The sequence below is a fragment of the Ammospiza caudacuta genome, chromosome Z, assembly GCF_027887145.1.
Source record: "Ammospiza caudacuta isolate bAmmCau1 chromosome Z, bAmmCau1.pri, whole genome shotgun sequence".
Taxonomy (NCBI): domain Eukaryota; kingdom Metazoa; phylum Chordata; class Aves; order Passeriformes; family Passerellidae; genus Ammospiza; species Ammospiza caudacuta.
Genome location: NC_080632.1, coordinates 36,881,262 through 36,895,723, shown reverse-complemented (window position 1 = coordinate 36,895,723; position 14,462 = coordinate 36,881,262). Strand labels below are relative to the sequence as shown.

At 37.5% G+C, this 14,462-nt stretch overlaps 1 protein-coding gene across 2 annotated transcripts in view; it reads right to left on the bottom strand.

Annotated features, from left to right (window-relative positions):
• The window catches only part of PSIP1 (PC4 and SRSF1 interacting protein 1), a 32,829-nt gene that overhangs the window by 3,805 nt on the left and 14,562 nt on the right, over positions 1 to 14,462 (bottom strand). For both annotated transcript variants that reach the window (XM_058823565.1, XM_058823566.1), the window contains exons 8-15: positions 13,679 to 13,778; positions 11,941 to 12,016; positions 10,856 to 11,081; positions 10,134 to 10,252; positions 7,803 to 7,858; positions 6,554 to 6,624; positions 2,770 to 2,871; positions 1,896 to 2,115 (exon numbers count right to left, since the gene is read on the bottom strand). In XM_058823565.1, the coding sequence (XP_058679548.1) occupies positions 1,896 to 2,115; positions 2,770 to 2,871; positions 6,554 to 6,624; positions 7,803 to 7,858; positions 10,134 to 10,252; positions 10,856 to 11,081; positions 11,941 to 12,016; positions 13,679 to 13,778 (970 nt within the window). The remainder of the gene's footprint in view (positions 1 to 1,895; positions 2,116 to 2,769; positions 2,872 to 6,553; positions 6,625 to 7,802; positions 7,859 to 10,133; positions 10,253 to 10,855; positions 11,082 to 11,940; positions 12,017 to 13,678; positions 13,779 to 14,462) is intronic.

The following is a 14,462-nucleotide window of genomic DNA, read 5'->3' as shown; positions in this document are numbered from 1 at the left end:
CTCTGTCTTGACTGTCATTGTGAAGATAGTCAAGGTTCAGCAGTTCAGTTTTTAAAAGGGCAAAAGAATGCATATAAGGATCAGATTTTCTTTTTACAGCAAATAAAGAAAAAACTACTTCCATAAAATATTCCTCTACTCTGATAGAACTTCTTCCCATTCTCCATGTGACTGGGCAACAACCTGGTATTCCACTGTGTGTGTTCTGCTGAAGTTGTGTTAACCTTATCTGGAGTGGCTTCGCTAGCCAGACTATGCCCAGGAAGCCTCTCAATATAGTTTCTTTGTTAATGTATTAGTTGTGCTATCACTGGTTTGGGGAAAGATCTGTATGGAACCTCTACTTCATCACACATTCTCTCACCAGAAAATGGATGGACTTTAATCATCCTTGCTTTTTTAGCAATTACAAGTATAGTGATATTCCTACTATAGTTGTGTTGAATCCTTGGCACCTCAGTTACAGTAATTTGTTTAGTCTTGATCCGTGTGGTGTTAACTTTTAAATGATTTTCTGAAAAAAAAAAAAAAACCCAGTTCTGCTTCCAAAATTCAATTTCAAAGTAAATGCAGTTTCTGTGAGGTGTGTGTAGAGATCAAGGATGTAAATAACTTGAATAGATGAGCAGAACTCCTATATTGCAACATAGCTTTCCAGTGCGTCTGTCTCATTTTGTTCTTCTATTTAAAAATGTATATATTTTAGTACTGACTTCAAGTTATTATTCAGCTTGCTTACTATGGAAAGCTTTTGATATTATGCTGTACAAGTGCTCATGATTGATGTGGAACTGTACTGTTAAGAGCATAAATACATTCTCCTGCCATAAGTTATTATTTCTTTATTGTCAGGCAGAAGAACTACTGAAGTTGTATCCGGGAAGTAACACAGAAGTGGTTAAAAGTTGGTGCTACACATGGTAGAGCATGCATGATATAGAAAGAGGTTAGGGAAGGAAGCTAAGCAGTTTTAAGTTCTCATTCAGTGGCAGAAGCTTAGGCACTAAAAAACTACTAAAGGAATAGAACATTGTGTTGGTCTTGGCTGGGGTAGTTAATTTTCTTCATGGTGGTGAATATGGGGCTGTGTTCTGGATTTGTGCTGAATGCAAAGTTGATAATACAGAGATGGTTTTTTTTTACTTCTGAGCAGGGCTTACACACAGCCAAGGCCTTTTTACATTCCCACATTGGGGAAGAAACTGGGGGTACATGGGAGGTGACACAGCCGAGACAGATGATCCAAACTGACATTCCAGACCATATGGCATCACACTCAGTATGTGAAGTAGTGGGGAAGGAAGGGGGAATATATTTGAGTCATGGCATTTTTTTCCTATTATGTGTGAGGGCCCTGCTCTGCTGGCGATGGCTGAACATCTGCCTGCCCATGGGAAGCACTGAATTAATTCCTTGGTTTGCTTTCATGGGGACAGCTTTTGCTTTCCCCATTAAACTGCTTATCTCCACCTGTAAGTTTTCTTTCTTTTATTATTCTGATTCTCTCCCTGATCCTACTGGTGGAGGAGTGAGCGAGCGGCTGTGAGGGGTTTGGCTGCTGGCTTGGGTTAAAGTGGGTTAAATGGTAGTATGCCATTCTACCTCACATGTTTTGGAGTGAATTTTTTTTAATTCTGTAATCAGGTTAGATAATTTACAGAAGTAAAATTTGCAAGACCTAATTTTTGCAAAAGCCATTTCCTTTAGCCAACTGAGATAAATGTTACATTGAATTTGAAAGTTATTTGTAGCAGTACTGTCCTTGACAACTTCAGATATGAAGAGGTTTTCATAGACTGGTGAAATTCCTGCATCAAGAACATTTTGAAGTTAGCTCAGAAATAATGGAGACTAAGTCTTTTATGTGACAAGAAAGTAAAGCCACAGTGACTTACCTGTTTGGTCTTTTTCCTTTTCAGTTTTTTTATTTGCTCCTTTCTTCCCCTGTTCTTTGGTTTTATTTGCTTCTTCATGCTGCTTTTGCTCAGCAAGTGATTTATTCAGTACTTGGGAAAGAACAGAATCTCCTTCCCCAACCAGAAACATGGTCTTGAACTTATTATATAGCATTGTAGATTTCTCCATGATAACTTGGCTAATTTTAAATTTCCGTATCTGAAATCAAAGTAATAAAACAGGCTACACTTAGGTCCTTAAATATCTGTGTAATTTCATTACATGCTAGCTTAAATTAATTTAACCTACAACGAGATCATAGACTTTTGCACTTGAAGTGTCACAGAACTGCTAGGTTGAGAGGGGTCTCAAAAGATCTTCTGGTCCTACCCTTCACAAGAAAGGGACCACATTATCAAGGACCCTTGATCCCATCACAGTTTGAAAACCTGTAGAGATGGAACTCCACCACATCCCTGAGGAGGCTGTTACAGTAAAACAATTGTTCTTACTGAAAAAAAAATACTTTTTTAGCATCAGAATGAAACCTTTCCCAGTGCAACTTGTACCCATTGCCCTACATCTAGTGAAGACAAAAGCCTCGACCCTCTCTTTTGCAGCAGCCCTTTAAACTGCTGGAATAATGTGATGACTTTTCTAGGAAGGAAGGAACTAAACCCTTTACTTTTTGATTAAAGGGCAGGTTCTCCAGCCCTTTGATCTTGATGGCCCTCCTCTGGGCCCTTTCCAGTCTGTCTACATCATTCTTGATCTGTAGGGATCCAGACTGGACAGAGTGCTCCAATAGTATATAAAGCTGGTATCAATTTAGGAAAACATATACTCTACATTAACTAACACTGAAAATCTCACCTTCTTGAGAGTTAAGATCATCTCTGTATGTTTCTGAGCTTGTTGCATTGTGACTTGAAGGGATGCAAGCTCATCAAGAGCCTCAATGCACCTGTTCACATCCTGTATATAAACAAAGAATTAGTCTGAAGACTTACATATTAGTAATCTTTAATTAGCCATACTAATCTAACTTCTGTATTCAATGACATCCTCCCATAATTAATTCTTCCTGAATTTGACTATGTACTTAATTTTAGAACAATTTATATAGTCAAACTTGCCAACAAAAATTTACCACTAGTTGTCTCTTAGCTACTCCCATAAAAGGCAGATTACATTTAATTAAGTTGTAACATTTAGCAAGAATTTTAAGCTTTCAACATACATAAAAAGCAAGCTTTATGCTGCTTTTATGATTCGAGAACTTCTATGCTCAAAGCTGTTCACCATAGTCAGGCTTTACCATGCACAATTTTTCACAAGTGATTAACCACTGAGAAGGCAGGAAAGCACTGTAGTTAATACAAAGAACTGTTCTTATACACTCCCTGCCACTCAATATGCTTTGCCCTCTTTTTAAGTTTTCACAGATACACCACCATCCAGTCTGAGGGGCTCAGCCATGCCCTGCAGTGGTTCCTCCACTGGAGCAGGCTGGAACTGATTAAGTCTAGCACAAGGCAGTCCCCCACCATCTCAGTACCAGAACCTTGCTTCCAACACCCAGAACAACTCTGTGTTTCCCTAGCTGGAACAGCTTCCTCCTCCTCATGCCATACTTCTTCACTCCTGCTTATTTTCTTTTCTCTGTATTTTCTCCAGACTGAACACTCCCAGCTCTCTTGGCTTCCTCTTTTTCAACACATGCTCCAAGCCACTAATCCATCTTTGTGGCCCTTTACTGGGCACTCTACAGTAGGTCCATGTCTCTATTTTTCTAGGGAGCTTAAAATATAGTCCAGTATCTCATCAGTGCCAAGTAGAGCACAACCACCACACTCCTTCCACGTTCTGGCAACTCTCTCTAATGCAGCCCAGAAAACTATTAGCCACTTTTAACTGCAGAACTGTGTTAGTGGCTCATGCTAAGCTTGGTGTCTACCAATACCCCTGGGTTATTTTCTGAAAAACTGCTATTCAGCCACTCAGTCTCCAGCCCATGCTGGAGGCACAGGGTTGTCATTCCACAGGTGCACTACTGGAATTGAAGTTGATGAAGTTCCTGTTGACCCATTTCTCCAGCCTGTTCAAGTCTCTCTGGATGGTAACACTCCCATCAAACCTTTGATTTCAGTTTTGTATCATTTGCAAACTTGCTATAGGTGTGGTTTGTGTCATCATCCCAGTCTTTAATGACATGTTTTAATAGTACTGACTAGTGACTGGCCTGTAGCTGGACTCTGCCACCAATTAGTTTTTTTTGTGTCCTGCTGGTCAGCCAGTTTTCAGTCCACCTTTTCATCCGCTTTTTTAGTTCAGACCTCTTAAGTTTATCTTTGAAGCTGTCCTGAGAGACAGTGTCAAAAGCCTTTTTAATCTTAACAGAAAAAATATTCATTCTTTCATCCACCAAGCCGATCATCTCACAAAAGGACATCATTTTAGTCAGGCATAATTTCATCTTCATTATGCTGACAAGTCTCAGAGCTCTTAATGTACTTTATATCACTGGAAACAATTTCTAGGAGGATTTGTCCCATCCCATTTCAAGGGATTGGTGTGAGAATTACTGGCCTGTAGTAACCTAGATCCTCCTTCTACAAGATGAGTGAGGCATTTGCTGTCTTCCTGTCCTCAGGAACCAGCCCCTCATCACCATGACTTTTCAAAAACAAAATGGAGTGGATGGATAACGACATCACCAGCTCCTCTGGTACTCTTATGCTTATTCTGTATTGGATCTCTGTCTAAATGTTCTCTAATTTGATCTTTGTCCTCTGAGCATCAAGGTTTTCTTGTTTTAATCTTCCCATGATCTCAGGGACCTAGGATTCCTGAACAGAATTGTACAAGCAAACTGAAGTCAAGAAGACACTGGTCACCTCAGACTTTTCACTACTTGTTACCTCCTATTTAATTCACTAGGGTGCCTCTCTCCATATCCCATTCAGCAGCAGGCCCACATTTTCCTAGACTTTAAGATGAATCAGCCTTGAGAAGGAGGCAATCCCTAAAAGTGAGCCAGGTCTCCTTGTCCTGTCTTCCTTCTAGCATGGTCTTTTAAGAGATTCTTCCAAGCAGATCCCTGTAGAGGTCAAAGTCTGCTCTCCTGAGTCCAGGGCTGTGATCCTTTTCATCCTGCTCCCTTCACCCTGAATTTCTCTACCACAGTCACTGCAGCCAAGGTTGCCCCCACCTTCATATGCCTTTGCTTTCTGGAGGATCAGGTCTTGCCTTTTCAACTCCTTCATCACCTGTGTTAGGCAATTATCAAACTCCAGAAGCTTCTGGCATTGTAGTGTTACGTGCATGTCCTTTCAGCAAATACTAGGATGTTTTAAGCTTACAGTTAGAATCAAAGGTGTCTCCCCACTATCTTAAGACGACTAAATTCTCTACTTCTCCTTGATCAGGTGATCTGCAGAAGATATTCTCAGGATGTCACTCATTTTGGTTTGCCCATTAATCCTAACCTATAAGCTCCCAGTTGGCTCATCAGCTGTCCCAGTGCAAAGCTCCACACATTTCAGCTGGTCTCTCACATAAAGTTATCCTTCATCTTGTATTCCCCGCTTCCCATCTTTCCTAAAGAGCCTGTAAACATATAAGGCAAGGCTCACCTCACTTCTACCCGAAACTCTGATACCAATAAAACCACAGCCCTGCAATTGCAGAGAGATGTCCAGTTTCCCACAACAGCTCCTCACACTATATGTATGAGTGTACAGACATCCCTAAGAGAAACACAGTTGTGCTGACATTCCAGAAGGGTTATGAGAGTTTTCCTCATTATGTTAGGCTGCCAGTAATTCCTCATTTAATGTGCTGATGCTTGTGATCATGCCACTTCAGTCCTGTTCTGCAAAGAAATTCTGATGATTACTAAGTCAGTTTACATCATGCTGCTGACATCTGTTTACATCTGATTGCCATCTTGCTCCACCATTTCCTCCTCTGCTACCATTCCTAGTTTGATGCTCTTTTAACTAGGCTGGCTAGCCCACTGGCAGCACTATTTTTGGGTAGATCCTGCCACCTCCTAGCACACCTATCCACTCCTTTGTGACAGCTTTCCTCAATAAAGGGATCACTACCTGGGTCCCCATGCCTTTACTATTATCCTCAAAGTCACACAGCCATGCTTGATACTTCCAAGTGTCCCCTGACAGTATCATGGGTGCCCAACCTGACAATCTGCAGCAGCAAATACTCATGAGGCCAGAAAGCCTCAAATATCTGCCAGTAACATACCAAACCCAAACCCCTGACAAGCAGCAGATTTCCCTTGACAGTGAGTGGAGTCGGACTGGAGCCCTAATCACTTGCATCCTGCTGCTGCATCCAATGTCCTGGCGTTTCCACATGGCTCAACAAGCTGACCTGGCACCAGATGTTCTATTTGATGTAATTCTATCTGAATGCTTCTGGTAAATAATTTATTATGTAGCATTTTCAAACAAAACAGATTTCATTTGCTGACACTTATCTTTCACTGCCCACAGTAACCACATTTAAGTACTAGTTATCCTTCATATGGAAAAAATGCCTTTCATTTTCAGAGTATTAATTAAAAACAAGAACACATGCCAAGTATTTCCTACTGGAATTTGAAACATGAATCAGTTTAAAAAAACATACTTACAAGATTATCAATTTTCAGGGAATTCTTTATTTCTGCATGTATCCTTTGAAGCCTAGAATCCACTGAAGTTTCTGAAGATTAAAAATAATACTCATGAACATTTGTTAATCAGATTGGGTTTGCTTTTGCAGAAATAATTCCACAAGAATGAACCTCATACAGAATGCAGAAGAAAACAGGCAGACATCCTACATGCAGGTGCACACATAAATACAATCAGAAAAAAAGTACACAGCTTTTTAAAATTGAATAAATTGTGTGGCAACCCATGCAATTTTTTCCTTAGGAGTTACAACTGAAAAGACTTTTCTATTCCAAAACACAGCTGTCACCCTCTAATTGTAGGCCAGCTTAATGAGAGGTTTGAATAAATTTTAAGAGTTATAAAGCTGGAAGACTCTCCATGACAGGACACCGGGATATTGATGGTTTGTTTTCAGTAAACTGGTCACAATTCAAGTTACAGTCCAAATCCATTAAAATAAAATGTTCCCAGTACACATGCTTCAGAAGTGTGAAAGATGAATGGACATGGCATTCCTGAATTCAGATGCTGAATGCCTGCTTGGATTTAGTACATATTCTGAACAATAGTGCAAGCATACAGATTTCTTTAAGTCAAACCCATCTTGGATGGGTTTGGATTGCTTTTATTTGCCCTCTTGCTGCAACACCGGGTTGAGTGGAGTCCATGCCACTGGATCTGTACTATTCCTCTAAATTACAGATTACAGACAGTGGTTTGGATTGGCCTCAAAGATAGGAGTACTGAAAAAGGAATTCCTTATCCCTATGAAGGACAGTCAGCAGGCAAGACCATAGTAATCTGAATCTAAGCCACCTACTTAGTGAGAGGTAGTATCTAAATAGTTTTGAAAGGTCCCTCAGAGTATTGTGTTATGAGAAGATACAAAGGAAAAAATGATGGGAATGACTGAAGTGATTTATATCAAAGAATAAAAGCTTTTTTCTCATGTTCACAAACAGAAGAGACTGGGGTTTAAAAGATCAAATGACAGTAAAGTCAGAAAAGCAAAGACCTGTTCTACTACACTGCACTGCAGAAAGAACACTGAAGAATAAAAACAGCATTGTTTCACAAACGTGAAAGAAGAATCATGGATTAAACACCTCAGACTGAGACTGTACATGCCACCCTCAGCAGTACATTATCTTATGGAAGAATGGAAGAAATTCCATTCAAAATATAAAATGATCAAAAATACTGGTTTAGATTCTTTCAACTAACCTCTCTTCTTCTCAATCTTCTTAACTTCTGCTTTCTTGCCTTCTTCTTTATTCTGCCTATCAAAAATGTTGAAATGTTTTTTACAATGTTGTAAAGCCTGCTTTTTTCCCCCCAGTTTTTGGATGAGATGCAATATCGAGGAATTATCTTTACTAAAACATTAGCATGCAAAAATCACAAATAACCAAATCCTGGTTTTGAAGGACGAACAACCTAACAAAAATTAATCAGCTGAGATACTGCTGTAAGTCCTCCGTACTCATTTTTCTACAAGCAAATTAAAGGACTTTAAAAAACAAGTAATCTCCAAACTGTATTTTGGTTTTTGTTGCATAGTAACATAACATATTAACTGGTGAAATGGCATTATATAGAACTAATTTATGGAGAAAGAAAACATTTTAAAAAGGAGTAGAATTATTTGCCATTACCACAGGGAATTTATGGAGAGATCAATTAACCATTATCAGTTCCTATATGACTATTTTCTCAAATAATGAATTGTAATAGTATACATATCTTACAATTGGTCATAAATGTATCAGTAATAATTTAAAAGTTCTTGAAGGAAGTAGTAATACAGAAAAAAAAATTATTACAAGTACAGTGAAACCTCCTTAATCTTTCCCCAGTTGTATCACTGAAAATAAAGCTAAGACTCAAGAAAAACAACAAAAAAAGTCTCCATTTCAGTTCAGGATGAAGACAGGCAGAAATCTTTGAAGCAAGCTTTTGAGCTCTTTATGCAGAGAGGATAATGAACTTCTGTTTAACAATCCCTCAGTTTTGTCTGACTGAGGGATTTAAAAGCCTACTTTTAGAATTTTTTGTATTTCAGCATATCATAACTAAATGTCCTGTGACTGGTTTTCTCCCTGTCATACTAATATGCATACATAAAACATGTAGGCCTGCATGTCTTCCATGTTTCTTTCATAAAGAACAGAAAACTTGTCTGCTTCAACTAGCAGCACAATCTCAACAGTACAGATAAACTTTGCATATGTACAGAATGATGTACAAAGCACCTTAATAAATACTAATGAAGTAGCTACCAGAAAATAGAAACTACAATGATGAGCAAAATAATCAAAACATGTATAGGCTTATACTAGTTTTACCAATATTGAGTTTTGTGGTATTAGTCATCAGCTGTAATTAAATTAATTATTCATTCACTACTTCTCCTTTATCTCACTGAAACAAAACTATCTACCCTCCAATGCATAAAATATGACAGCTATTTAAAAGCAAAAATTTGATTGTTATTACTAAATCAATATATGACAGTTTGATTCCCATAATCAAATCAGCATGTGTTAAATAGTGATATATTAAAAGACACTAAGACAATTTATTATCTCTGAAACTAGAAATGCTTAAGTTTGCCACAAGTAGGTAGAGTATTTATGTTAGGTCTCCAGAGGACTGACAGGAAGAAGAGGAAAAAGGGCTGGAGCATGAGAAAAGAAATACCCAAACAAACTACACTTTTATTAGTGAATGTGAAAAAGATAGAGGTTTTTTGTTACAGGTAAAGGGGACCTTTATTTTATTCCTTTCCTCCAAATTTTTACCTTGTTCTTTGCCTTTCTTCTGCCCTCCCACCAATGGTGGGGATGAGAACATCAAGCTCTTCTGGTGCAGCTTCTTTACCCATTTGCAGAATAGTGAATGAGTCAGATTTCTTCCTATTGTCCTACTATCCAAGTTCCTGATGGGATCTTCTCTCTATTCTTAAGTTTGATTTGAGTAATCTTCTAAATGCACTTTGTTCTTGGTATCATTTAACTGGCTTAACTTTGCAATACTACAGTAATTACCTTTTCCTTGTTCTACTTGACAGCGTGTGCTCCAACTGTCAGACAGAGAAGGAAATGCTTTCCTGATAACCTATGCATTCCATACCTCATCAAAAATCCATAACCATGAATTAGCAGAATCTACCAGGTCCTACCAATTTTTTCTAAAATTTTAAAGAAAAATATATGGCTGTCCTGAACAGTTTTTCACACTAACCCCTTTCGCATGGATATTCTCAAGTTAGTTCTAAAGAGAACATACCTGTCCTCTGCTAGAGATTCTACATCACTGAAAGACTGACATCACTTAATTTCTATGTTCCATTCTTCCCACAAAGGCACATTTTAGTTCAAGGAGCTTTTCACCTTTCCCTCAAAAAGAAGTAGAGATAGAAAACCAAAAAGGCCAGGGGGAGATAAAAGTAGAACATAGAGCAAAACAGGTTGGAACTTTTTCAGAAGTTTCACCTCCTGTTAGGTTCAAAATATTCCTACAACTTGTAGGCATCACATGTTAAAATAGACTCACGATTCAGATTCTGTCTGTTCCTCTTGCTTACGCTTTCTTTCTGTTACTTCTCTCTCATGTTGGCTTCTTACAGTGTTTCTTCTGTGAGCTGCTGGAAAGCTTCTTCCCCCTTTTTTCTTCTGTGTTTTAGGATTGGAAAGAAATGTAACATTATTATCGTTTCAGTAAGCAGATGAAACTAAGTATCTTTGAAATAACTCTGCTCCATGGAGCAGCCTGACAAACACAGGCTTTCCCTGAAGCTAAACATAATTTCATTAGTCCTTTCTCCTTTTATTCTTTTCAAAACTAAGCATCAGAGGGCAATGCTAAGGGCAGTATTAAGCACCAGAAAAATAAAGACATTACAAATTGTTGGCTAGAAACAGTTTTGTACCTTTTAAAAATATGATTTCAAGCCACATGTTCCCCAGATGCACCCAAGGAAAACAACATCTGTCTTCCAGGGAACATAAAATCAAAAAAACCCCATAAGCCTCTTGACATTTAAATCTTTTGTTAAAAATACATCTTAGAAAAGATGCGTTTCTTAGAAAATACTCAAAGAATTCCTGAAAGAATTATTTGAGAAAAATATACTTCTGAAAATTTTATTCTATATATCTGTACACCAGCCACGCCAGACTCCTACTGTCATTAAGATTTAGCATTAACTTGGAGAAAGATCTCCAAGTGATACTACTTTCCTCTAAAATAAATTCATCAGGAAAGCAAAATTATACCTTGTCCCCTTCTTGTTCTTCTCCTTCATCTTCAGAATCAGAAGCTGATGCAGAACCCACTTTTGCAACATTTTTCCTTTTTGGTTCAGCTTCTTTCTTTCCTTCTTTTTTATCAAATTCCTTCTTTGATTTCTCCTCTTCCTTCTGACCTTCCTCATCTTTTTTTCCTTGCTTTTTCGGTTTTTCTTCTGTTCCTTTTTTCTTTGTCTTCTCCTCTTCATTAACACTATAACAAAAATAGTATTTAGGCATCATGTCTATTACCTATAGTGACTTCAAAGAACAACATTCTAATTCAGAAAGCTGGGTCTTTTTAACCACAGAATAGTAAAATTATGAAGTTAATTCACTTAATGACTCTCCAAAAATACTCTTTCTCTGAAAATTAAAACCCACTACCTGTGGGGGGAAGAGCCCCCAGCAAATAAATATCAGTATGGAGGGCCTAATGAAGGTAACATGAACAGAAGTGCATAGATCCTCACCCAAGAAGCTAATTCTCCATGGACTCCCCACACACAGATGGGTCTGTAGGACCCAAAGTGCATACACTGTAAACTAGGTTTATAAAGTATACTTATTTAAGCTGTTCCTATTCCAAAGCCAGGTATCTGCCAATTTATAGAAAACTAAACCTATCTTCAACTTTTTCTTGAGTTACTAGAAGCACTAAACTTGACATAAGAACTGTAGACAGCAAAACCAAAATTCTGATAACTAACAGTGTTGCAATTTCATCAGAAGAGATTTCTGAAACAAAAATGTACAAAAAGAAAAACACTATTTTATTTTTGTATGATGTTGCTTTTTTTTTTTAATAAACACCTTTCCTCTTCATTCAGTATACAATAATATAAGGAATTTTGTACAGATTGGACAAGTTAGGAAGATTAAGATTCTTCTCTCTCATGTTTCAGAAATGTCCTTCCTTGAATAACTCTGTATTAGAAAAGTGTCTACACAAATAGTAATTTATACTGAACACTAACAGGGCAAAACCCTGTAAGGAGTAATAATTCACAAGTCTTAACATAAGGAGCAGCACAGTTGACAATGAAAAAGCTTTATATTAAGAAAAAACTTACAAGTCACCCTCTGAAAGAGATGATGGCTTCACCAGCTTGGGTCTCCCTCTGGGTTTTGGAACTTTTACTTCAGAAGCTAGGAGTTATACAGAAGTAACAGGTTAGTCCATAGCTACCATCTGCTCCTTGTCTATGTCTCAAGATACTTACTCAACAGACATAAGCCATGCTTAAATCAAAATATACCCCCTTTGTTACTGTACAGAATTCAAATTAATTGAGTACCAAACTTAATCAAGATCTCTCTGTAAGTTAAAGTGTTGGCAGTTTTTTTAGCTGACTGGTGAATTAAAAAAACTTTGATGGTTTCTAGCCACAGGCTCTGGCTATTAATTCTTGTGCTTTTTGCAATCTATGTAGTTGCAAACGTGAAACATTTGTTTCACATGTTGCATAACTAAGATGGATATTAAATTAGATAATGAGAAACCTGACATTAGAGAATGAAAGGCAGTCACTTATGTTTACATTTATAGTTTGTTGTCCTCTAGATTTACCCACTTCTTGGGTTTCCATCACTTTTCAGGCTAACAAATCACTGTCAAGAAGTTCTACCACCACACTACAGTGCAGATCAAATCTCTACACTTCCTCAGATTCACCATATTGTCAGGAGTAAGCCTTCCCTCTTGGCACTTATGTACCTCAAATGCTTGTCCAGTACCACAGTGATTATGTTGTCACCAGGAAACCTAATATTCAGTGTTTAAACTCTTGTTGGTCTTAGCACAGAGTACTTTTAAGCATCCTATCAACAACAGAGAAAGTTGCATAGTATATTTTCCAAAAAGGTTTTTCATATAGGAGGCAAAAGCATATCTTACAGATGCTTTCCTGCTCTTACTGACAGTATTTAAATCAAAACCAGTAAAAAATTGTAAAGAAAAAACCACAAATATTAAAAATGCATATTTAGTGCAAGTAATGAAATGGCAGAGAGGAATGAATTTATACTTAATTTCCTCATAGCTTCCATGGCAAAAGTACCTAAAGTCTATTTAATTGTGGTTCCATTGTTTTTATATTGTCAGCAGATAGAGGACTATAAATTATTTGTTTCCCTGACTAAGTGCTCATACAATGTACTTAACTGCTGCAAGAACTGTCTTCCAAAGCCGTAATTAGTGATCAAGAATATCTGCAAGCTTACCATTAAATTGACAATAGGTCATTGCTAATTTGAAAGAAACAAATTATTCTAACAACATATTCCCAAAAATCAGTTATGTTTTCTTTTTATGTGCCTATAAATCAACACATACTTAAACATCTTCTTGAACAAGTCTCTTCAGCTCTTATTTAATTTTTCTTGTCCTCTGAACTTCACCTACAGGCTCCTTGTCCCCCCAGTTCTCATCTTTGTGTTTTGTGGATCTTCTAACTCTACTGTAGTATTTTATAGACCTTTAATGAATACAAACCTTTATGCAGCTAACCTGCCAGAGAGCTCCTATCATATATCTACACGTAAATAGTATTCTGCAAAGAAGACTGACCTATTCTAAAAGGTAATACTTATTAACTAGTCTTTAATTTAGAACATTAAATATTAACACTATCACTTTAAATCCATTCCTGTCCTGAACTCATCAATATGAGATGCTTTCTCACTACAATCTATTAGAAAAATCTGCCTTAAGCATTCAAAAATACTCTGTAGTACTTCAGAGGAAGTACTGCCTAGTTCTACTAAAATACTTCTGTGGTGAAAAAAATTCAATCATTCTTTCAAAGTTACCTGCTGGTCTTCCTCTTTTGGGGCTTACTTTTGGAGACACTGGCCCAGTAGTTGTTGCCACCCCTGTTGCCGCTTCCTCAGCTTCAGCTTGTTTTTCAGACTAATTTAAAGAATGAATTTCACCGGTGAAAAAACACATGGCACCAATATCTCAATTCGTTTCTTAAACAAAAACCTTTAAACTTCTGGAAATATGTTATTATGTGATTGCTTGTATACACAAAAAAGTATCTGAACTTAATGACCGGTTATACTTAGGTATTACTGATTTTGCCTTCTCCAATCCCAAATGGAGAAAATGGTCAAGAGCTTAGTGTCCAGGATAAAGGATAATTAGAGTATAGATACAGCATGCTACTTTTCTGTGACAAACATACCAAGGTCACAGGTACTTCATACTCATCCCCCATCCCTGCTGTCAGCTGTAACTTTGGAAGGAAAGGTTTCAAACACAAAACTAAGATTTGCCCTACTTAATTCTAGTTTTTAGTTGGGTCAGTGCCCAGATCTGGCTGGGTGTGTGACCACAAGAACATAAAGGCTAGTGTATGCTGAGCAAGCAGCTGGAACTGCCTTTTTCAAAGTCACTCTGTATTCTCCCAGGTTGTAGAGACCACAAAAATCACAATTTGTGAAAAAGGTATTTGTATTTCAGGTGTTAGTTCAATGTGATGAAGATGTTAAAAGAAATTTTTCAGAGCTTCAATGCAGGCTATTTTATTAGCAGTTTAGCAATTGTTTATGTATTATCTTTCCTTATTTGTAATGAGTTGTTTGGGAAAGA